The sequence below is a fragment of the Cariama cristata genome, unplaced genomic scaffold, assembly GCF_000690535.1.
Source record: "Cariama cristata isolate BGI_N322 unplaced genomic scaffold, ASM69053v1 scaffold6742, whole genome shotgun sequence".
In the NCBI taxonomy this organism is placed as follows: domain Eukaryota; kingdom Metazoa; phylum Chordata; class Aves; order Cariamiformes; family Cariamidae; genus Cariama; species Cariama cristata.
The window spans coordinates 262,928-287,532 of NW_009604431.1; the positions used below are offsets into that span (position 1 = coordinate 262,928).

Sequence of the window (24,605 nt, forward strand, 5' to 3'; positions counted from 1 at the left end):
CAGGTAACAATCGATTTAGGCTTCTGAAAAGTTTTGAACCTTACTACAGTTGTCACTTTACAATTCCTCATGACATTCACAGTAAAAAGCATAGTACAATAATACTTGAAAGAGGTAAGGATTTATTTTAATGCATTCATTAGTGTTTGTACTCAACATCAACTGATCTGCTGCCATTGTGAATACAATTCCGTGCTTTTATCTTCATGTAATAATGCTCAACTACATCTCTCACCTCAAATGGAGCTTCCCAGGAAAAATTGAATGACAAGATGACATCCACATCCCTCTCTGGCTGAAGTACCAAAGGAAAGGGAGAGTTGATAGAAAAGCCACCATCCACTAAATACAAGCTCTCTTCCATGGGGGTCAGCTTGTTGGGAAACGCATCCAGATGAGTGCCTGGAAGACACTCCAAGTAATACAAGTAACTACAATGATTCATTACACATCTCTCAGTACAAGCAAAAAACAAAGCTTATGCTGGGGCTTTTAGAAGAAAAAAAGGCATTCCAATATGCACATTTATCTGAGACTGACCTGTGAAGTCTGATGATGAGCTTGCCTTATATGACAGAATATACATAGTGGATCAAATTTTTTTGCCACAGAGTAAGAAGGGGTAAATTCCCTGACTTCGGAACATAAGTGAGCTTGACTTTGTTCCACTGTAACATTGACTGTTACAGAATATTAACACACTATTTTATATCCCAGACACAAACAGAACCATTTACCTCTCCAAGCCACAAATTTCTTGATGTTAACATAATCTTTATGAAGATACAATCCCTGCATGAAGTTGAAGGTTTCTCCACATGTGACCCGGGACGTGAAGAAATCTTGAAAAATTTGTAACAAGGGACCCCCAGGTACAACCAAGCGAGTCTTCAGTCGTGTTGGATCTCGGAAATGGAATCTTTGGCAGTCATCTGCAGAAGACACAGAAGGATGCAGAAGACACAGAAAATGTTTGTCCAGCTCTAGCATTTCAATCAGACCTTTTTTCTACAATATTTAACCAGTTGTCCTGAGGTCAAATTTGTCCTCCAATAAAGAAGTATTTTAATGAAATTTAAATGAGATGCATATTCTGTAGTTGGATAATTTACCTGCCCTGTTTAAAGGGAATAGCATTACTCATAAATCATTGTCCATATTCATTTCAAACGCACACAAAGAAACTCTTGTTACCAAAGGATGACCACTTCTATCTCATAAGACAACAGTCATCCACATAGACTACAACAGCAAAAGTGTGAGGGGAAAAAACTAGGGTTGCAAGAGCAGAGAAGAAAAAAAAGTATCTCCCCCCACTACTTACTATAAGGCTATAACTATGCACCTGAGCAGTTCTCAGCCTTTAACACACTTCCTTTTCACCACTAGGGAGGCACTGTGTAAAAGCAGAACAACTCATAAACATATAACCAGCTTATCCAAGATTACAAAAGTCAGGCCAAGGAGGAAAATGAAAAATTATTTTCCACCTCCTTCTTAGCAGTCCAGCTTCTATTCTTCCTTTTCTCATGATTAAGACCCCTGCACTGCAATATGTTTAAGACAGCTCCCAGAACTAGCCCAAATTTATAGTCAAAGTCAGATATAAAATTTAAAAAAAGGAGGAAGAGAGTGTACTGAAAAACTATAACTACTCTCTTCACTATGTGTGTGATAGAAGGGAATAATACACAGTACAAGAGAGATCTATCCAAATCCATCCTTTATGCTCATCTTGAAAACTACACATAGTGCATTTAGTCATATTATGTGTATGATTATTCCAAAACCAATAATCTTTAAAAAAAATCCTACTATTTTAATGTATGTTCTTACCTACAACTTTGATAACATCTTTGAAAGAATCTAGAAAGTCCAGTCCTATACCAACCACCTTCAGGCAGATATCATCCAAGCTTGCAGCAAAGGCACTGCCCCACATTCCTGCAGGAGAAATGTGTTAGAATTTAATATTCAAAAGGCTTTTCACAGTGTAACCAAAAGGCCTATAATTCAGCTGCCATTTTTCACAGGAGAGGGCTGGCACTCGACCCCTACTATTCTAACAGGTAATGTTCAAATTTAAACCTTTGAGTTAATCATGTGACAAATTCTGATGTGATAATATAATGCAGAAACTTCTCCAACAGAAAAGCTCTTCTATCAGCAAGGGAAAGATGGTAAGAGAACAGGAAGACCTAAATCAGAAGTTTTTGACAGGCAGTTCATAATTGAGTCTTTTGCAGACTCAGGACATCAGACTGTAATACTATAAACCTACACCTAAACCCTTGGAGAAAGATTTGACATTTTTCCCTTCTTCAGATTCTTTAGAAAGGGACAAAAGGTATAGGTTTAAGTTGATGAGTCCCAAAAGCAGCGTAGCTCCTTTCCATCTCCCCATTTTATTCATTACTGTAGATCACACCTTGTAGAAAACAAATCCTAGGCTCTGGATGTTTCTGGATGAGCCGTCCCATGAAGAACTCGCTGTCGAAGTCCTCTGTTCGGATAAAAGCTCCATATTTGCGAAATCCAACTTCATAGGGAGTGAACTCACACCATTCTAAGAATAATCCAACAAGTTATTTACTCATCTCAGAGTAAACATAAGTGAAAATAGTCATTTGATTTCTGTTCACACAAAGGAGACAGAAGAGAGTCTCCCTCCACTTTTCACCATCACCATGGATTTCCCTGCCACTCTTCTCAGAGAGCCTCTATCTTACACATGATTAATAAAAACTCTTGTACAGCCTTTCATTGACTAAATACAACCTCCTTTCTTTCTGGTCTTCAGGTTAAAAAAAAAAAAAAAAAAAAATCACATCTTGCTCCATTTTGACTTTTTCACTGCAGAAATAACCTGATTATTTTACTTCCACTTTAAACCATTCTGATGGCTCCCTTTTCCATCACAAATGGAAGTTACTTCACTTTTCTCAGCCTTTCTACACACTACTTACCATCTTTCAGCAACTATTACAACACTGACTTGAAAACTCAATTGAACCACTGTGTCAGACTTCATTGTCTGCTTATCAAAGCATCCCCTCATGCTTGAAAGCTTTCCACAAACATTTACAAATCAAATTCATTGTCATATACACACATTCCTCCAGAATAAAACAAACAAAAAAGTCCCATAGTGGTACATAGATGAACACAAGTGTTTGTGTTGCTGTCTCACTGTATCTATCCTCACTTGTTGCATCATATTTAAAGTTTCAAGTGACCTGGAATAGGACCAGTCTTCATTTTTTACTGTAATTGTATAACCAGCAAGAACCCAGGCTGCTAAGTATCACAGTTTTGATGACGCATTCTACAATGTTGCCAATCCATCATTTTACATGAATCCTACACAAACTGATTATCTGAAACTATAAAAGAAAGTAGGTCACCTAATTACCAAAGACTTCAATTCTCTGATTCAGACACAGCCTTATGTATCATAAGAATCTTCCTTCTCAGCTCCTGAAAATTTCAGGCACTTTCTAGCAAAACATGTGGAGTGGCCAGCAGAGTTGAATCTCATTTCTCAGTTATAGCCATGATGAAGACATTTGCGATCAGGATGATTACACTCTGCCAATCAGTATCCTATTGCCTCCTGCACTACCAACTGCTGCTTGAGCCACGTTTCCTGTCGTCAGCTACTTGCTACCCAAGGAACTGGAGAGGTGAAAGGAATTTATCGATTTCGGCAAACAAAAATAAATTTGCTTTGTTCATACCTGCAAAGTCACCACTGCTAATATTGGGTCTCACATTGACAGCTGCATAGATAGGATAGGGGTTCTGGGCCCACTTCACTGCCTCTTGCTGATCAGACAGCTTTGATGGGTCTTCCTGGTCACAAGCAAGGAAACAGAAGCACACTTTAGTGAGATAAGTTCTGTACCCATACTTTGATAATTTGAAGCTCTTGCTTAGCAATTCTGACTAACAATACTACTAATTCAAAGTCCCTTTTCCTCCCTCTGTCCATGCATATGGTTAGATTATGCCAGAATATTTCTGCAGTTGCATATTTAGAATGTCCAATGTTATTAATAAACTAGTTACCCTTCTTTTTTCTGATTTCAATTAGCATAGCAAATACTACACAGTAACGCCACTTTGCAAAACCACCATCATTCTCTCAGGCTTAACCTGCCCAATACAAAAGCTATTAATTTAGTAACAGTCATCCAAATAAACACTACATTTTTCTACACCACTGATCTATATGACTTCAAAATTCTTTACTAAAGAAGGGCGCTCAGAAACCTGGGGCAGAAAGAGATGAGAACTCCCTATATTATATTCCACAGCACCATCTATTCCAGAACAGTTCACAAAGGTAGACAGTAATTGTTTTCTTGACACTCAACACATGGATGAGCAGAGCTCCCATCTGGGAGCAGTACACATCCAAATGTGAACTCTTTTACCTTCTGTTGTAGGAAATATTCCACAATAAGGCCCCACAAATCTGTAAAGGAAACTTTCCGCCCACTAATCTCCATTGCATTCAGCTCCTGGAAATAGTATTTCAGTCGTTCTGGGGAAAATGCCCCTGCTTTGCTGCTGGACACAGTACCCTGAGCTCATCCGATTGCATCTTGAAGGTCTTTATGCGACCAGTCAGGGTCTTGATACAATGTCGATAAACACCTGAAAATGCTTATATTAGTGTCATCAGTAATAATGACCCTCATGTAAACAATAATTTTAGCTAGTTATAATTAGTGCTGCAGCACTGAACTAAAAGCTTGAGAAGTCTAGCTAAAAGATAAAGCTTCATGAAAAGAAAAGTAATCATAATAATGGATATCTGAACTATAAAACATGTTGAAAACCTGACACCTAAAGGACAACTTCAACCCGGTTGCTAACCTACCTTTCAAGGATGTTCCAAGCATCATATGCTAGCACACATGAACTAGTTCATAAATATGAGTTAACTCCAGGCCGTAACAACCCTGAGAGTCTGGCTGACAGCAAGGGTGCTGCTGCATACAGCAATAGAGGCCATAGACTTCAGCAGAACACAGGTCTGATTAAACAAGAAACTAGTTTGGGCTATTGGCTGTCCACAGGAACAGAGGCTTACATTTGCCTGAAAGTCTGTCTCCAAATCAAAAGGGGCAGGCCAGATCACAAGGTTAGTGGAAGAATACTAGGCACACAGGAGTTAATTTAAAACGGAAAGCTCTGGAGGGAAGGATTATACCACCAGGTCACACAATGCCTCCGTGAAATCGTTTCACAAAAACAATGTGTACTTATGATGGATGATTTCACCACAAACTCCAAGAATTGAGCTAAGTGAAACATTTTAGACATGTTTAACATTTCAGCACATTGCTCCAGTCCACGAAAGCACAAGCTGGTGCTATTCCTCTGTTCAGCTGCATATGCCATTTTGGAAGGTGGTGACACAATGGTCTGTGTTGACATGTTTCCAGTGACTTGCACCACCTCAGTTTTCTTCTTGGCAAGAGCAAGGAAACAGGGAAAGCTCGTGAAGTCAGGGCTCTGAGGGAGCAGTTTTATTCACGTAATACATTCTAATATTCAACTGCCAGGCTTGCAAAAGCAGCAGATTCATAAATTTAGCCAGTAGCTGTATGGGTTAGAAGCAATAATGAATCTCTTAGACTTTTTAGGATCCTCATCAGGACTCACAAGTAAGAATTGATAAAATAATTTTACTTCATTGTCTGTCTACAGATGGCACAAATGCAGTTTTAGCCTTATTTTGCATCAATACTACCATATTCACCTATAAGTTTCTGGACTCAATACTGCATGTAACTTACCAAGTAGAGCCAGAAATCCCACACAAATATATTGCAGCATCCAAAAGGCCCAGCTGCTGAAGCCCAGCGAGACTGCCATAGAATGATGTCAGTGCTCTCATCCCACCTCCAGACCCCAGTACCGCTACGACTGGAACCTGCAGACAGCAAACTCAAGAGTCACAATCACAGGCTTTTGAATTGTCAATAAATTACAGAACTAATCCCATTTAAGTATCACTCTTATAAAAATAAGAGATAAAATCTCTATTTCTATTTCAGGTTTGATTTCAATCAGAACTCCTTTCTCTACTTTGTAATTGAAATACAGTGTTTACTATAAAACAGCAGTGTCATCTTACTGAAATTGTTATGTATATTATCACACATTTACTTGCATGTCATACAATATACACATAAGAACAAAAAAAGGCAATCATTCTTATAACAGCACCTAAAGATCACAGATCAAAGTATCAGGCTACCTAGATGTAATAGTGTCCTCAAATCAGAAATTAGGAAGCTGTCCCTGTGGTCTGAGCTTCAATCTAACCATTCCGAAACAGACTTTCCCATCACAATTCAGAGCTCAAAGCCCAAGATACAAAAGTTCAACTAAAGAAAGTACATACATTCTGAAATTTCAATTTTTTACATTCCAAAGCACATGCATGCATCCCTCAAAATTTTAGAAATATAACAACATTTGAGACTTCAGAACTGAAACGTCACAGACATCTACCTCACACTATGGCGAACACAAACCATGTTTTCCGTTGGTTACAGGCAAAGAATCCTACAATACCTAAGTATCAACCAACCAACAAGTGAATCTCACTATAGCACTGTGCTCAATACCTCATCTTTTGGAGGTGATTCTTTTAAGTGAAGAGTCTTCCTCAGTGCCTCAGAAACTATTTTCTTCCTTTTCTCCAAAAATTCTTTCTCTTCTCTACAGAGGTCAAAACCTAGACGTATATCAAGATCCCAAGTGCTGAAATAGAAATTAAGACAAAACCAAAATTTTGGAGGATTTGTAATTACCAGGGAGAAGTAATTTCTGTGAACAAACAATCTAGATGCTAATCTGAACCACTGGATGAAACTCTCAAATGAGGTTTTAGTGTATGTCTATACACCAGCTATTTTGTAACAACAGCTTCTTGGTATTAAAAACGAAACTTCTCCCTATTGTATTTCTCCCTTAATGTCTAAATACAAACTTGTATCTAAGAGTATTCAGATTAAGCTTCAGGAATTTCACAAAGGAAGAAAAGATTCTCAATAGGTAAAAAAGATTGTACAAGGAGCAACTGAGATCACTGTTATCGACATGGATGGAAAAATTAGGGGAAGAGTGATTTTAAAACAGAAGTTTCTGAACTGAAGAGGCAGAATGGGACAACTGAATACCAATAAACTTGCTATGAGTTTGTGAAAGGGGAGCAGGATCTTCAGTTAAAGACTATATACTCAATGACCCTATCAACTTACTAGTCAACTGCTCGGGTTTGTGGGTTATTCTCTCCTTATCACTCCTTTCTTGCACCTTTTCCCTATTTTATAGTTCAAGCTTTTCACACACTGAGATGTCCTTACCTATTTGTGAGTACAGCACTGCACATATTCTGGGAACTATCTGCATCTAACATAGCTACTTAATATTTACACCATCAGCTGGTTTAGGTTGAAGTCTTAGGAAGATAAAATTTGTTCAGATTAAAAAACAGCAGGACTGACACCAATCCAACAGATAGTATCTGCAATGTGAAGAGTCACAGACTTCAGAACAAAAATAACCAAAGATATTTCTCTCTAATCTATTCGAAGAGATCAATGGAGTCAACAGACCTCCCCAGAACAGCAGGGAGAGTCACTCAGCCCCTTCGCTATAAGAATAAAGGCCTTTCCTGATTTTTAGAGGTCTTTGAGGTTCCCACTCACCTCTCTTCAGTTTTCAAACTCATATCCAAACTTTGTCCCTGTGAAAAGAGAGAACATAACTTGCAATTGATAGCAACTATATCAGTGGAACTGCTAACTAGAGGTTATGACATCAATGGGGTCACTAGATACTAACCAGAACAGTGCACTTGCCCACAAAACTACGTCTCAGGAACACCTTTCCCTTGTACCTATTTTAGACATTTTTAATAGTCTCCACAGAAAGTAAAAAACATGTACTCAGAGAGCAGAGTGAAAAAAATTATTTCTTCTGCAAGCTTCTTGCTTTTCTCCTCCTCGGATATTTGTCTTTCACACCCTTAACAGACTTTTTACTTTGGAAAGTGATGAACTTTATACTTGTTTTGCAAGACCCAACTACGAAAACATTTTTACAAGAACTGCACTGAGTAATGTCAGTATTTCCTTCTAGATATCCAAGAAAACAGTACTCCTAAGAATCATGTGCAGCTTAATTTTCCAAATGCCTATAGGCAATGGGGGAAAACGTTATCCCAAGCACGTCAAAACAAGTATAAAATGTTGACATTACCTCTCCCAGAGAAACGATTCTATCAACTTTTTGTCCAATAGGAAGGGAATTAACTGGTACAGTCCCCACTCCAAGAACTGTAGTATGCTTTTCAATATCAGTGTTCATATCATCCTAATAAAAAACAAAAGGTTATTTGAGTTTTCCAGAAAAAAGTTTAAAGATATTACTTTCATATGTCAAAAGAGCAAACAATCCTTAAGATCATTATAACTAAATCTTTCCCAAAAGTCTAAGGCTTTTCAAGATCCTCTTGCTCTCTGCTTGACAGATCTTTGTTGGGATTATTTCTGTCACTCAAATAGCTTCTTTCTTGGGCATTGGCTTTTTTGTTTTGGTTTGGGTTGTTTGGTTTTTTTTAACATAGCCATCTGCCACAAGCAAAAATCTTCATCTCCAAATATAAGATTTCCCCCAAAATGAGTTGTGTTCTGACATCTGTCAGCAAGCTCACAAGCAAACTTGCATTCTGTCTTCAAAGCAGGATTTGGAAAAGATACGAACAAGACAACAGCATTAGACATACAGAAAATATAGGACAAAATAGGAAATAAGATAATAGCCTTAGGGATAAATGGGAGCATGCAACTAATAAACACAGTCATCTTTACAAGCAGAGTAAATTAAAGTTTGCCAGGAAATCTTTGAGTTTTTTTCCCATGTTGTATTAGCAAGTGGCAAGTTCTCTTAATACAGAGCCGTATGCAGATTTCTGAATTTAAAAGAGGCATATTAAAAAACCCCTCATATCACAGGGCCACACTCAAACCTACGCAGCCTGGCCTTCTTATAATAAATTAAGGTCATTCAATTTATTTTTAAGGACACTTTCATGGACCAAAAGGCACTGGTTTCAGAGAGAATTTATTCATAAGTGGGCTGTAAACTTTGCTGCAGTCAGCACAGATGCTTACCTGTAGGACAGATATGGTTTGCTCCAGCTCCACTTGCAGTTCTGGACACAGTTCTTTATCCACATGAAAGACAAACGAGGTTCCATAATCCTTCTCATTGTCTGGTCTCCAAGGAATACACAACTGCTTCTGATACGCCCCTGGAACAGACACCTTGACCTCACAGCTCCCTGTGCATTAGAATAAGAAGTTTAGACCACAAGAGCCATTTAAATAAATGTTGAAAATCAAATACTGTTAATTGTAGCTAAGACTATGAAAACACAGCCAAAAACTCTCTTGTGTGGCACACAGTGGAAGTGAGCCAATATTATTATTAAAAATAAAAGCAAAATTAACTTAAAAAGTCAATTTTGTAGTCAGTAAATAAAAATCCACTGTATAGACACAGAATCAAGTCTCCTCTCTCTCCCAAGGAATAAACATGCTGAAAAGTCAAACTGACTTAAAACTCTGCAGGCAGCCCTACCTTGCTGTTTCTCTTTAGTTTTTTCCTCTGTGTTGACAGTGCCTTGCAGAGACAAGCAAGGATGAACCTATGAACAGAAGAAACCAGCTCTGGTTATGAGATTTTAGTTCACTTCGTTGTTGAAGCTTAATCCACCTACTGTATTAGGTGTCGGTTTATAGCTGCAAGGTGTCAAAAAAAAACATGAAGGATTATTTTGATCTTTCAAATAAAGAGCAAGTTTTGTTTCAGAGATCATCTGCTCTTGTTTCAAAATCAAAACCACCCTTCCTATTCCAGTTACTGGGGTTTTTTGCAACTAGTACTTCTAGTTACAAGTTCTAGCTACAAGTTCTCAACATCTAGAGTTTTTCTGTTATTTTACCTTTTTTAAATGCATGTGTGCATACCTATTCAGAACCTGTTCAGATCCAAGCAAGCACTTCATAAATTCTGCCATGACCTTCTGTTCTGGATTGTCCGTGTCCTTGTGAAATTTAGTCTCTCATACCATTCAATCATCAGCTTCCCTTCTAGGACAGCAGATGAGATACTTAATTGGCCATAATTGCTCTAAAAGATAAACTACTCCACTGCTTGAATGTAAGACTGATTTGTTAAGGAAAACAGGAACACAAAAGACTCTCTCCTGTGAAACAGTTTGCAGAACTGTTCTGTTAAATGCCAGCAATTTTTCCTGAAAAAATGCTAAAACTCCACATATCAACAACAATGAACTCGTTCCCATCCTTTTCTCCTTACTCAAAAACATCACTCCAGTCCCTTTCCTTTGGGAGGAGAAAAGAGGTGGTAACATCTGTATTTTTAATGTGTAACACACTGATTTTCTTAGACTGATTGCCCCAAGAGAACAGACAAATCCCTCAAGACAAAAACTCTTCAGTCAGAGTGGGAGGCATCACCTTACCCATGGCACTGATAAAAGCTTAGAAATACTAGGCATTGAGATAAGAAGGGGGACTATACCTGGGCAGCATCTAGGCTAGAACACTCAGTACAATCTGCAAGACTCACAAACCTCCTAATGATACTTTTTGTTTACATCTTTTAGAACAGCTCCACTGAAAAAAACCAACCAAACAAAAAACAACAAACAACTCTTTCTGTGAGTTGGTATCAAGTTTTAAAAATTGAGGAAGTTTTTTAAACCAGCAAATTAAAAAAAAGAGAGGCAGATACTGGAGAGAATAGGAGCTATTTGGAAGCAGGAGTGGAATTCTCAACAATTCTTGTCCTCTCACTACTAAAAACCTACCTTCAGGAGTAAATCCCAACATATATGTAATTGACTTCCACGTACTCACCACAAGGACTCCATTGGTCAATACCTCTGTAGGGGCATCTGAGCTGTGAAACGAAGAGATTTAATGCAAATGAGTTTTGTTTTTAATTTGCTTCATCCTACTTTACAAACTAACTGCCTGGATATGCAGTGGGGGAGAAAGATCCTCAGTGTGAGAGATCTATGCAAACCAGACTGACACCAAGTATATTTCCCTTCACAGAACAATGGGAGAAAAAAATGCTGAAGAAAAAATTTGTCTGCAACTATAAGCATGTGCTATAACGTCTCCCCATCTCAGTTATTTTGAAAGCCTAGAGAAAAGCTGAGCTTAGATAGACTATCAGATAGATAAAGTATTCATTTGTTTATATTGCAAAGTTAACTGTAAAAGCTTTCCAATCCTAGGTAACTCATCTACAGAATGTTCATTTCCTTTGCAGTGCTGCCATATTATTATGGCTGTCACATTTATTCCCATAAAGTCCAGTAAAATTTTAATTTTTTTTGGTACCCCAAAAATTTTTGGTGACTGGCACTTTAAGGATATTTGTGATCAGTCATTAGTGAATCAACTCAAACACCACAGAGAACTGTAAACCATCAGCCTGTTTATGGGCAAGACTGTCCCTGCACAGAAAAAGCAACTAAGACAACATATCTGCAGAGCACAGATTCATCCAGCTCTTTCAGGTAAGACTTACCATTTCTCTAAGCAAAACTCTACATCCAGCTCTTCATTAGCCTTTGAAAATAAAAGTTGGACACAGGTGACCCTTGATCTTGAATACAATTAGGAGAAGTTTTTCCAAGAGATTAAGCTTTCTTCCCGCTACAAACTACAGTAACTGTTTTTGTTGCTTTTGCAAAAGCTCCAGTTAGATTTTGGAAGGTTTAAATTTATGTCTTTTGCTGTTGTTCTTTAAATATTCCTCTCCTCCTGGACATATCCTACATGATCAGACACATCTACGTTTGAGGACACAAGTGCACGCAAGTGAGAGTTGGCTCTCAGATCCATTACTCTGCTAATGCAAAAAAAAACCTCTTCTGGCTCAAGTACCACTACAGCACCATCTCTGCAAACAGCTTCTACATGAGGCTTTGTTCTTCCTCCGATTTATTATTTCAGCAGATTACACTCTTAGCTCATTGCTGTCTGTCTTGTACAGACTTTGATCCAGCCGTCTTTTCTCCTATCATAGCATACAGTAAGTGCTTGATACCAGACCTAATGCAGCTTTTAACATAACCAAGCAGCTGTCAATTTGGGTAATTCTCTTCACTGAATCTGAAGTTTCCAATTCCATAATTATTGATCAAGATGACTTAAGCATTCAGCAAACAGGATAGAGTTAGTGGGAATAAGGGAGTTACTAAGCCTCTTTCTGTGATCACAAATCATTTAGAGTGCCTGTGACACTGATCAACATCTCCCTGCTAACTGCAGAGCAGTTAGCCTGCTTCCGACCACACCAACAGGACCGCAGCCCAATTTCTCAAGAAAACATATCAGTAGCTTATCTTCACTTCGGACCTATTGTATTAATGTGTTTAAGGCCGTTACAAAAAAGATCAGACTTGCAATGTGGGTTTAGCTACAGAAAACAAGCTGTCTTGTCGCAAGTCCATAAACAGGCGCACAGGGACTGAGAGCAGCTGATATGCACCAATGTCACCCACATGAAGCAGAGGTTAAATGTAACTGAACATAACTCAGGGAAAATAAGCTTTTCTTAGGTTTTTAACTTATTAAATATAGAGGTAACCTTTGCAGCAATAAACTTCTTCACTGCAAACTGATAATGATCAACTAAATAAGACAGTCTGCAGTCCCCACAATGACTGCTGACTGCAAAGGCTTTTCATTTTAAGCTCAGTTTATGTCCCTCTAGTCTCCTGAAAAATCAATTCCCTTTAGAGGTGTTTTAACATCTTCTGAAGGACAGCAGTCATCCCCAAGTTTCATTTAGCTGGGCACCCCAAAGACTGTGAAACAGACCAGAAACAAAATCACTAGGAATTTTAGAAACATCTCACATGACAGTAAAATCATATATGCTGTCATCACCTGCTGACACATTTTCCCCTTCTGGCTTCTACAGCACAGATAAATCAACCAGCATGTACTGCTGGATTTCTGTAATGATGAGCTGGAGCTATGCACAGCTGGCCTGGGAAGAAGGCAGGGACTAACCTCAGGGTTCAACCTGAAAGTGCGCAGCAGGGGTTGACCCGGCTTCATGCCCCCTACATCAAAGACGATAGACGTGAGCTCATCGCTGATGAGGACATCCTTATCATAGAGTGTCAATTCCAGAATGTTCTAAACCCAAACAGAAACAAACAGCCTCAGATAAAGAGAAACACTTCCACAAACCTGAGTAGCCATATACAGTAGACACTTTTTGCATTAACCAATACCATTCCCCTTTCCCACTCCTGAATAGAATACACTATTTCCTGCAGAACTCACAGCATAGTTAAGCAAAAAGCTCCTAGTTGCCAGTGTTTAGCTAAAAGATTTTCTGAGCTTCCCAACTAGAGAGAGGCCCCAGCTGAATGCATGCGACAGTACTCTTCACTAGCTTCAGGCACACATTTGCCTAGAGGAAGCAATAGCAATTTCCACTCTTTCAGCATGATTCAGTCCAGGATGTTATAGGGACCTATCACTTCCTGCTCAGCACTGTCTCAAAGCAGGTAAGTCCAGCAGAAACTAATTTAAACAGACACAACGAGAACATATGGCACCCAAAAAATGGCCTTGCAGCAACTAGTTTTCAAGGAGACAAGACTGAACTTAGAATTGTGCTGGCATAGCCTCACAGCAGTAACCAGACTGAGGCCTCATGAGCCTGCAGGGGAAGAAAAAGCTCACATGCTCTAAAGCTTAGCTTGCAATTTTCTTACCATTTAAGTCAATTACCATTCCATCTTTGTCACCAACCATTATGGAAAGGTATTCCAGTGAGGGGGATAATTTCTTGTTAATAAGCACCTTATTCCAAAGGCTAGGATGTTATTCGAAGCAATAGTGCCATACTAAAACTAATCTTTTAAAGCACAGTTTCAGTGAGTATTTCTCGAGCTAGCTCGACACCATCAGTGAGCGAAGACTGACTCTGGGAAAAGGAGACAGTTATGTTTGTTGGCAGGAAGCCATGGGAGCGAGAAGTGAAGCTTTAAGATATGGAACATAGTTAGCAGAACACTGGTTTGTTTCAGCAGCTATTTGTAAAAAGCTAATTCTCTGGCCTTGTAGACAAGAAAGTTGCTAAAATTGCTATGTCTGCAATAGTAAAAACGCTGTAATGGAAAATTACTGAAGCTCAGTTACAGGCTGACACATCAGCCTGCTGTAAAGGTACAAAAGGCTTGCCTGATTTTAATAAAGGATCTTCGATCCGTACTCGGAGTCCGTGAATCAATACGCCACAAGTCGCCTTCCCTCTATCATTAGCATCTACCTTCAGAATGAATGCTGAAAATCTGAAGACTTTGTTCAATACTCTATTAGGTTCTGCTCAGACAGCAGACAGATGTACTGCCTCTAAGAGTCTGATTTTTGCTTGTCTCGATCATAGGAACTGATAGTAAAACTTGACTGAATGAACTAGTGGCAAAGCGATTTGAAATTTAGTTCCCATTATCCTCACTCAGCCATTTAGCTGTGTAAGGCAAGTAGAGCTACAGGGCAACAGTTACTCCGCATAAGTAGAAGCAATCCTCAAATAGAAACATGCTTTATCAAGGAACTTCCTTGAACTCTACTAGGTAGTGCCATAACTTCCCTTTCCTGAGTTGCATCACAAGGATGTTTATGGAAGATTCTAGCTGCAATTTACATGAGAGTGCAGTTACAAAGTGCTGTGGTTATCACTGGAGGCACACAGTACAGCTTGTTGTACCACTGAAGATGACTGACACCTTATAAGCAACACTGGTTTTGAGGGTAATAAAGATCCCTTGGTTTTGAATAAAGTATCAAAAGTAAGTTAGTACACAAATGCAGGTAGCCCAACCAGCTCCACAAAGTGCACTCCTTACCTTGACAGCACTATGGATTCGATACTGGAAAGTTTCATTCCATTCTGGGTTATCAGAGTTGTCAATAACCTGAGTTTGGGAGACTATGGGAGATGCAGTGGGCAGCTTTAGTTCCACGTAGCAGTCTGCCTTGGACACTAGAGCAGAGAATGTAGAGACAGACAATCGAACAACTTGAATCAAACATAATCTTTCCCAGGAGCTCCTCATTTTCTAGATCTCATTGCATCATAGAAATATACAAATCTAAGACTGGACTTGTAAAGCAAAAGCCTTTAATGAAGCACAAGTCTTTAAACAGCAGCAAATTGAATGTTAGGTACCTATATTTATTTTTTGTGGTTCAGCCAAACCATAAAGCCCTTCATAAAAGAGACTACAAAATGAGGAAGATCAACTTTTCAAAAAGGATTACTACTGGTATCAGGCCCACAGCCTCTTGTCCTGTCACTAGGCACCACTGAAATAGTCTGGCTCCATTTTCTTAACATCCTCCTTTCAGATACTTGGATACATCAAGAAGATCCCCCTGAGCCTTCTGTTCTGCAGACTAAGCAGTCTCAGATTTCTCAGTCTTTCCTCATATGAAAGATGCTCCAGTCTGTTTACAGTTTTAGTGGCCCTTCACTAGACTCCTCTCAGTAGCTCCAGTCTCTCTCGTAGTGGAGAGGCCAGAACTAGACACAATACTCCAGATGTAGCCTCACCAGTGCCGAGTAGAGAGGAAGGATCACTTTGCTTGTCCTGTCGGCAATGCTCCTCCTAATGCAGGCCAGGACACCGTTAGCCTTCCTTGCAGCAAGAGCACATTGCTGGCTTATGGTCAGCTTGCTCTCCACCAAGACCCCCAGGTCCTTTGCTGCACAGCTGTTTTCCAGCTGATCTTGTGATGCAGTACACTTTGCCCCATCATCCAGATCATTAATGAAGACATTGAACAATACAGGACCCAGAATTGACTCCTAGGTGACACCACTAGTCACTGGCTTACAACTAGACAATGTACCACAGATCATTACTCTCTGAGCTCTGCCATTCAGCCAGTTTTCAATCAAGCTCCCTGTCTGCTCATCCAGCCCATACTTCATCATATTCTCTATGAGAATCTTATGGAAGACAGCATAGGACATTCACCTGGACATACTTCCAGGTGCAAGATGACTGTTCAGCACAAGGGCAAAATTTGCCATGATCAGAGGGCTGAATCCAGACAAAGGAACACAGAATGGGCCACCGTAGGACATGTAAAGGAGCAGGGAAGCAAAACATTACGAGGACTTACCTGATCTTGTTCTGCAAAGTGGCAGGGTTAATCTGCAGCTTGGCCTCACATCAAGCTTTCAAAACATATATAGTGCTTTACAAGAAAAGCCTTTGTTCAGACATAAAGGCAATACACTAAGTGTAGGTAAGAAGTTCCGGTAACAATGCTACCTGTGTTACAGGTATGCACTGAACAAACCATCTGTTTTCATAATACCTTGCCTAAATACTTACACAGATCTGTACCCCTGATGTTTCTGGCTCGGAGGACTTTTACTGTTAGGTTGTAGTAAGGGTGCTTCTCCCACTGAAAAGAGAGGAATAAGCTCAGCATGTAACTCAACTGCAATGCCTGTTCTATAACCATACTAGTATCAGTCCAGAGAAATGGATCAGACCAGCCACCCCAAAATAAACTATTAATGAGAGTTTGGGAACACACGCAGCACTTTCAGTGTCCTGGAGGAAGACTAAAGGAGTCTAGAAGGAAACTCAATTCCCTTTCAGCACAGCAATGAGTGATGTCTTAGAGTAACTCCTCACGGACTTCAGAAAATAAGTCCCTTACTTAGGGTTTCCTTTAACTATAGATCAATTTTGAATTGGTTCATTAGTTCATTCCAAAACAGATACTGACGCTGCTCAAATCATTTTAGTCATGTCTTGGCTAGTTAAAGACTACTTGCCAAGGGCACATGCATGCATGCTTGAGTAATAGCAGACATGGCAAGAAACTTAACAGCATGGTCTAAAGACACAGAATGCATACACTGTTTACAATGAGGATAAAATCCACTTTCTTGTAGCAACACATACTTCACGGCAGTTTAAGCAAGAAAAGACAAACCTTAAATTCCTTTTCATTCTGAACTGTTACTGGTATCAGCACTCTAAATGTGCATGTCACTTAACCAGCACAGAGCAAAATGTAATCCTTGCTCTTGAAAGCTTCTAGGAGGCTATTTTTGGAAAGTAATATTAGTATCTAAATGCCTGGATGTGAAGAAGGAAAAAAAGCCTGACTGAATCCTAGAAGATCATGAAGGAGAAGTGGGGGGAGAGCAGAGGAACACAAGAGAAAACAGCTTGAAGGGATTTAGTGCAGAGACTGCACAGAAGCAATTGTGTAAGGTTCATGACCAGAATAGGATTCTGCCTCATTCCATCAGTTATGACACAATCCTGGCAAGCTAAGAACCTTTTCTATTCTGAAATCCCATTTCAAAATGCTTTTCACAAGTTGTCACTACTTCACATTCATTACTTTCTACACGGTTGGCTTGAGACCAGAGTTTAATTTCCAGATACACTAAGTATTCATCTACACCTGAATTCAACAGTATCTTCACTTACAACAAAATGCTCCAGAGCACCAAATACTGTATTAAAAAGCAGGCCCTACATATCACTAACTAGGATCTCAAGGAAACCAATGAACCCTGAACTGTCAAACTCTTCTTGAATATTCCTTATCTGATAAATGGAACTGTACTATGTTTGTTAAGCAGTAACACACTTGTTGAGTTTTCCTTATCACTTTAAGATACTTGCCAGCTTTTGCAAAACAGGGTTTGAACACCACACTAAAACCAAGACATACATAGTATACTGAACATTTTTGTACTAAGTGAGTACCATCCACCCTGACCAACAATTGAAGGGTAAAAAGTACATGCATTGTCTAATATCTCATACGCAGCTGCCAAATGAGATTTGTGCAAATAACCTCCAATTATACTATTATTACTCTTAAAGGGCTCTTATTTGCAGGATCAACACGTTGAAGATAGTCCTCCCCTCATTTATTTCTGGGAACAAGTCATGCCTTCCCATTGAATTTCACCATCAGCTCTACTCTTCAGATGCTAGTTTTTCTTCCTTTTTAAACCTTTCCTAATCACTTCTACTTTGTTGAACCACTGACACTAGTTTCTCAGGCAAAGCCTAACCTCCTTTCTACCTCATCAAGTTAGGGAATAGACTACTGAGAGAAATTCAAGATTGCTTATGCTATCCTTACTGATTTCCTAAAGGTGCTGCAACTCTTCAGGTTATTGAGAAATGAAGCTACATCATCACACCCCCACTGCTGTCAAAGCAATCTTCACTCATGTAGCCTGATTACTGCCTGGAATTCAGACACTATCAGCAGACGAAGGATAGAACACTCTGAAGCTTGCATATCCTTCTTTTACCACACACCATCTGTCAATACAGTTACACATTCAAAAGAAAGCCCTTTCCAAAGGTCTCTAACGATCTTTGATTTGCAGTCAGTCATTACCCAGCTGAGGATACATTTTCCACACCCAGATCATAATTTAATGGCATATAATGCAACCAACAATTCACTGTCCTCCCAAGTCTGTGCTATCAATTATGCCAGAACCTTCCCATGTGCCTTTTCTACTTATCTTTTAGCCAAGGCACAGCAAGGTCATAACATGTTGCAAGGCAAGCTTGCAGAGTAATAAAGCGTGAGAGTATCAGATACGCTCTATCTGAATGCATCAGGGAAAAGACAGGTAAGAAATCTGTAAGGGAAGTGTATATGTATGTGAACGTGTATGTGACAGCGCACCAACATATGCAACAGCTGCGAGCAAGCAATTTCTACTCTGCAGTTTAATGATTTTTCAGAATCACCCCTTTTCCAGAGCTCAGGAGAGCGTATCCGAAGCAAAAACAACCTGAAATCCTTAAATGAGGGTAGACTGAGTTTTCACACACACAACCCTGTTAACACCTGTCTGTATCTTTCACCTAAACTGAAGGTGCTGATGCAGCAGCAAGCGACTGCAAAACAGGTTATCCCAGCTACAGGACCTAGCAGTCTTTACTCTCATATAGCGCAGAATACCTGCCTTTATACAGCAGGATATAAGTGCTGGGATCCACTCCACATCTCTTAGTGAATGCAGAGGACTCACCAGAAGCATGTCAGCTTCATTACAAAAATGTTGTCAGTATCAAATAAAAATGTAACTTTTAAGCCATGTTTTGTGTTCACAGCTACCAGGCAAATCAGGTAGCTCAAAGAAATGTCCAGTTTACCAACGAAGTACTTTCTTCCCATCTTGCTCCTGCTCCCAAGTAAACAATGCTGTCCATAATTCCCTTCCTTGTGGCCAAAGTGCCACAAGTTTGGTTTTAAACCCAGAAGCAAACTCCTGACTTTCCTAGGCACCCCTTGCATTTCCATCCTCCCCCAGAAGTGTGCACCCAGTCATGAAAGGAGACTTCAGACCCAGCCCTAAGAACCATGGTCTTCTGGAAGGCAAGTTTTACAATCAGTCAGGTAGTATGAGTAGTGCTAGCAGCTCAGTATCACAACAGCAGTGGCAAACACTGGGCTCACTCCCAGTTTATTGTTGTCTTTAGATGTGTGAAACTAAGGCTAAACTTTGGAAAATTAAAGAGATGTGATCATCTTGAATTCACCTACAAAGCCAAAAGGGTGATCTGCTGTCCCACCTGTTGCTCAATTGCTATTAACCAGTCAGCACAAAATCTCTCTCTACCAGCCAAGCACAACCTCGGCAAGTAGTGTCGAATTTTTTTATTATTTTATATAGCGAGCACCTGAGGGGAAACATCACGTCCAGTGGTTTACAGGTTAATGGAAATCACAGCAGGCTAACGCTAGTCTCCTCTACCCTGACTTCCCAAGTACTAAACAACAACATAAAAAAAGTCAAGATAACTTTTATCACACAGCCAGCAGAAGTGTGGAGAGGCAGACAGGCAGCAAGCCATCTTGTGACATTTAACTGTCACCTCAATCTTAAGTTGTAGATTTGGGGGGGGGAACACACACACACACACGACACAACACATAATCAGATGACAGATCAGACCTCCTAGGCAAAGGTTCCTTCACAAACATTTAGAGTAATTCAAAATTGAGGTTATTGGCCAGACCGCCTTATACAACGGAATGATTACGTACCAGTTACAGGACAAACACATTGAAACCACTTTATCTAACGTGGTTGTGCTGCATTATGAACAGGGGGTGAAGTCACCATTAATCTTTGTCTACTTTAAATTATTAAGCCGTGTGGAATAAGGTAGAGAGCAGAAAAGGAAGGACTAGTAATCAAAGGTATTTTGCAAGAAAACACCTAAGAACCATTTTGTTTTTACTGATGAGAAGTGAAGTATTCTGGACTCACACCTCCCCCCCCCCCCCCCCAAAAAAAAAAAAATACTTGACATCAGCTTAATTCTGTTCCCCAAAACATAAGGAAATAGAGATCTGCTCTGCATTGCCTCACACAGACCCTGAATTTAATAAAAACCTGGAATCTCCATTAGCATTACTGTTATCCAAAATTTTCCCCTAATAATAAACTTTTTGATTAACTCCTGCAGAAGTGTTGGACTGGTTTTCCATACATGCAGTAACATAAAGTCACTGCTGAACACATTGGTTAAGGAATGCTCTCTCAAAAGACAGCACTACAATTTCTCTTACCCGCCAGTGATAAAACCCAGTCTCTTTCCTCTCCTTCCTTTGGAAAAGCACAGCTGCCAGAAAAGGCAGCACTCTGGGTGGAAATGGGCCCCGCAGCACCTCCTGGAACATGGGAAAAACGTACCGTCGTCTCCACAGAAAACCTGACAGGGAAACACAGAAAACAGAGTCCCCAGACGCCTGGCTGCCCAGGGCTGCTTTGCTACCGGCTCGGTCTGAAGTTTTGCGCAGGACTGGGCTGTGCTCCAGCTGGGAGAAGCAGAGGTGTGGCCTGAGCTTGCCAAACAACCCAGTTGAAAACCTCGCTGGCAGGTTTTTCAAATACTGGTAAAAGATAAGGTCAGCAAAGCAGCACTGAACAGGGAACCCCTGGGTAGGAGGAAGAACCACTCCATGATTAAAGCCACAACCTCAAAACTCCTGGTCCAGATTTTCTTTGAGAGTTCCAGCAACCTGATCTAGGACTTTTGCTGTTTTAAACCCTTTCAGAGTGTCAGCATACCATAAAAGAATATTTTTAAATAGAAAGAAATTCCCATTTTACAATCCTGAAGCAAAGCCGAATTTGTCATTGACTGTAGCTGCTCAGAGAAGTTTCAAGGATGCCCGAGCAGAGACTCCACAATTTGGTCTGCATTAGGATGCCTCAGAGAATATTGATTCACCACCATGGCTAACCCCTCACTATGTGAGCAGTCTGCACAATTCCCCCCTTTATTCCCATTCCCACATAGCAGTCTTGATTCTTGCACGAAAAAATGTACAACAGATAGGGCAGATTTTCTTATGAGTCTATTGTGCCTTAAAAAATATTTAAGTCGTAAAGGAAATCATTTATTAGAAGTGATTAGTTTATTAACAGCTGCTGACAGTTGGCTTGTCTGGACCTTTTTGTTAGAGAGCTTAAATTGAAGCAGCAGACCAAAAAAACAAACTTAAGTGTTTCAACAGTTAGAAAGTGACAGAGAATGTATGAAAGCCAGTAATGCAGCATGTCACCAGCTTCACACAAACATGAGAATGTGACACATTCTCAGCAAGGTTCCATTCATTAATCATTTCCTGCCATCAGTTTTTTTAAATTCTGATTTAGTGACTGACACTAATAAAAGCATAAACACTAACATTTAGAACACAAACAAGTCAGTACTAGTTAGTGAATTCACAGACTTAGAGTCAATGCACAGGCAAAAAAGCAAATATAATACCATTGCAAAACAATCAGCAACCACTGTAAAGCTCTCATATGGTACTAAATGTTATGGTAAAGCTAGACACTGGGCTGAAAAAGTGATTTATTTGCATTTCTACACATCACTGCATTGAAAGTGAAGGACTGCCATATTAGGTTTTATTTATCTTCACAAATTTGCCAAATTTTAAGTGTGATTTATTTGTTTTTAATCTAATATACTCATCTATAAATCACAGGAAAATTGAGGCAGCCTCACACAGTAAGCTAACGTGGAGAAATCACACATATTCTAAACAGTTTATAACAGGCAGTAAATAATGCCTGTATTTTAATCTTCTAAGCGCCCAACTTTAAAATCAGGCTTACCTGCCTTCTGAAGTACTCTCTCCTCTTCCAATGAAATCTCAGCACAGGGATCTCGTGTTTATAGAATTTCTCTTCAATTTCTCTCTCAAGAAAAACTGAAAGCTCTTTAGAACATATGCTTAAGAATTGTTTCATAGTCAACAGATCATCCATTAGCAAACAGTGTTTGTGTGCAGTTTTAGCTATCTACAGACACTGTTGACAGTCAACATCCAAAGAGAAGCTACTTGATTTTATCATTTCCTAGCAGGCTACGAAAACACATGAGAAAAATGGCATCAAAACATGAAGCAACAAAGATGGCCTCATATCTGGTAACTTTACTTCTGCTTGGATTAGCATCTCCATAGTGGTAAATGTGTATCAACATTTCATTCACTTATTTTTTTGTCAGCAAGCATGAACAAATGCCACCATCACCAACAATACTATATAGTACTTAAAATGTGTGTAGATATCACAAGGGACCCCTTTTGCTCCCATTAGCAGCACTGAGAGGAGAGCTGAGACGCAGCACATAATTAGAAAAGATGAAGATTCCAAAGGATGCTATCGAGGTCTTGATTTGGGGTTTTCTTTGGTGGGCTGGTCTTCTGCAGAAATACCAATATACTCAGTTGTCCAACATGGAGACAAAAGATTCTTCTTCAGTGCTGGTATCTCCCATTTCTATAGCATGGGAAAACTGAAGATCTATATTCTACTTCTAACACTAGACTAGTCTATGACCTACAATTCAAGCAACTGCAAACTTGTGAATCTAAACATTTCCTGATTTGGTCACACAAAGCTCAAAATCCCTCCCCATGCCAAAACAGCATACCACCACTCAAAAAAATTGTCAGTAATTTTAGTGTTCTCTAATAAGTACATATTTAATGGTATAAGACTTTCAAAAACATTATTCAAAGAAAATACAAAAGTGGTTTTAGTAGGATTTTGAGAACATTCACAAGCATACTATAAACTTGTAGATTTAAAACCAAAGTTGAGAAGCAATGACAGCTCTCCTATGTCTCAGCCTTGTTCAAACTACACATATTAAAGCAGGAGTGACACCAGGAGCCCCTGTACTCAGTCTGACTTCCAGGAGAAAGTGAGGACTAATATATTTTAAAAAAAAAATAAAAATCTACAGCAGCCCAGAGAAGCTTAACTGCACAATGACCAAAACACACACTGGTTCACAATATTTATTACAATCTATTGCTTTAGATAAACCTGCTGTAAGGTTAGTAAACCCAAACCACATTGTAAGAACCAACAAAAAAAATTACAGCACAAACCACATCTCTGTAAAAGGTATGCAATGGAGGTGAACAGAGGCACAACCTTAACTGTATAAGTAAGAGCACAATGAAGATCCTCATACGTGAATACAGCTCTCCTGGTAGCAGATAATGAAGGTAAATAAAAGTTAGACTAACAGTACTAAGATAAGATAGGTAAAAATCAGACCAATATTGTTGTATCTGTATACAAAGAACACAGGGTCTTTTTTAATACCCTTCTTTCATTCTCAATGACCCGTAAACACAACTCTCCCAAACCTTCTTCCCTCTGTACCTGAACTAGTATATAAAGATCTATACAGAATGTGCAAATCCAGTATAAGTATTTTTAGGCTCTCTTCTTCAAATAGAAGAAATACAAGGTTAAAAACATTAACACCACAGATTCCCTCTACCCAGACTCTGCAGAAAGACATCAGCAGCTATACTGCCCAAGTACCGAAGTAGCAAAACACTGGACCAAGAAATCCGTAAGAATAAATGGCATATGAACAATAAATACAAACACATGTGGGAAGGGAAAAAACAAATAGTTATCAAGGGAAACCATTAACACTGGCAAATGAAAATGAATTAGGACTTGTCAGCCTACAGCAGATCTGTTCCTAGAAAACACTCACATTAACAATGGCTTAAGTAAACCTATAATGTTAACTGAGATCTAATCACCCCTAAGGTAGGCAGGCTCTATTAATCGACTTGTTCGTTAAGAGGTGATATCTGGTAGTTACATGCCATGCTTCAAACTATTTCATAATTACATATTGATAAGTATTGCTAAACCAGGATGTTGGAAGTCAAATTGCCACTCTACTGGGTTATTTGCTACTGCTGCCTTTTCATTATCAGTGCACAGATTCTTTCTGCACTGATCAAACATTTTAATATCCCTCATACCAATCTGCTATAGATAAAAGTTTGTGGAAAAATAAGTTAGACAAAAATATTGCAGCCTACAAGGAGTATAGTACAATCTAGTTCTTATAGTTAAGACTTCTGGCCCAAGAGTAACTT

General features: G+C 39.3%; 1 protein-coding gene across 1 annotated transcript in view; it reads right to left on the reverse strand.

Moving 5' to 3' along the window:
• Nucleotides 1-20,849, reverse strand: part of PLA2G4F (phospholipase A2, group IVF) — a 23,009-nt gene extending 2,160 nt beyond the window's left edge. The window contains 18 exon segments of the mRNA XM_009695611.1: nucleotides 236-402; nucleotides 738-932; nucleotides 1,837-1,944; nucleotides 2,429-2,566; nucleotides 3,738-3,852; nucleotides 4,437-4,659; nucleotides 5,808-5,944; nucleotides 6,645-6,780; nucleotides 7,731-7,768; nucleotides 8,284-8,397; nucleotides 9,198-9,367; nucleotides 9,667-9,733; nucleotides 10,971-11,013; nucleotides 11,653-11,693; nucleotides 13,146-13,274; nucleotides 14,999-15,135; nucleotides 16,496-16,568; nucleotides 20,739-20,849. Of these exon segments, the coding sequence (XP_009693913.1) occupies nucleotides 236-402; nucleotides 738-932; nucleotides 1,837-1,944; nucleotides 2,429-2,566; nucleotides 3,738-3,852; nucleotides 4,437-4,659; nucleotides 5,808-5,944; nucleotides 6,645-6,780; nucleotides 7,731-7,768; nucleotides 8,284-8,397; nucleotides 9,198-9,367; nucleotides 9,667-9,733; nucleotides 10,971-11,013; nucleotides 11,653-11,693; nucleotides 13,146-13,274; nucleotides 14,999-15,135; nucleotides 16,496-16,568; nucleotides 20,739-20,849 (2,142 nt within the window).
• Nucleotides 20,850-24,605: the final 3,756 nt, after the last annotated feature.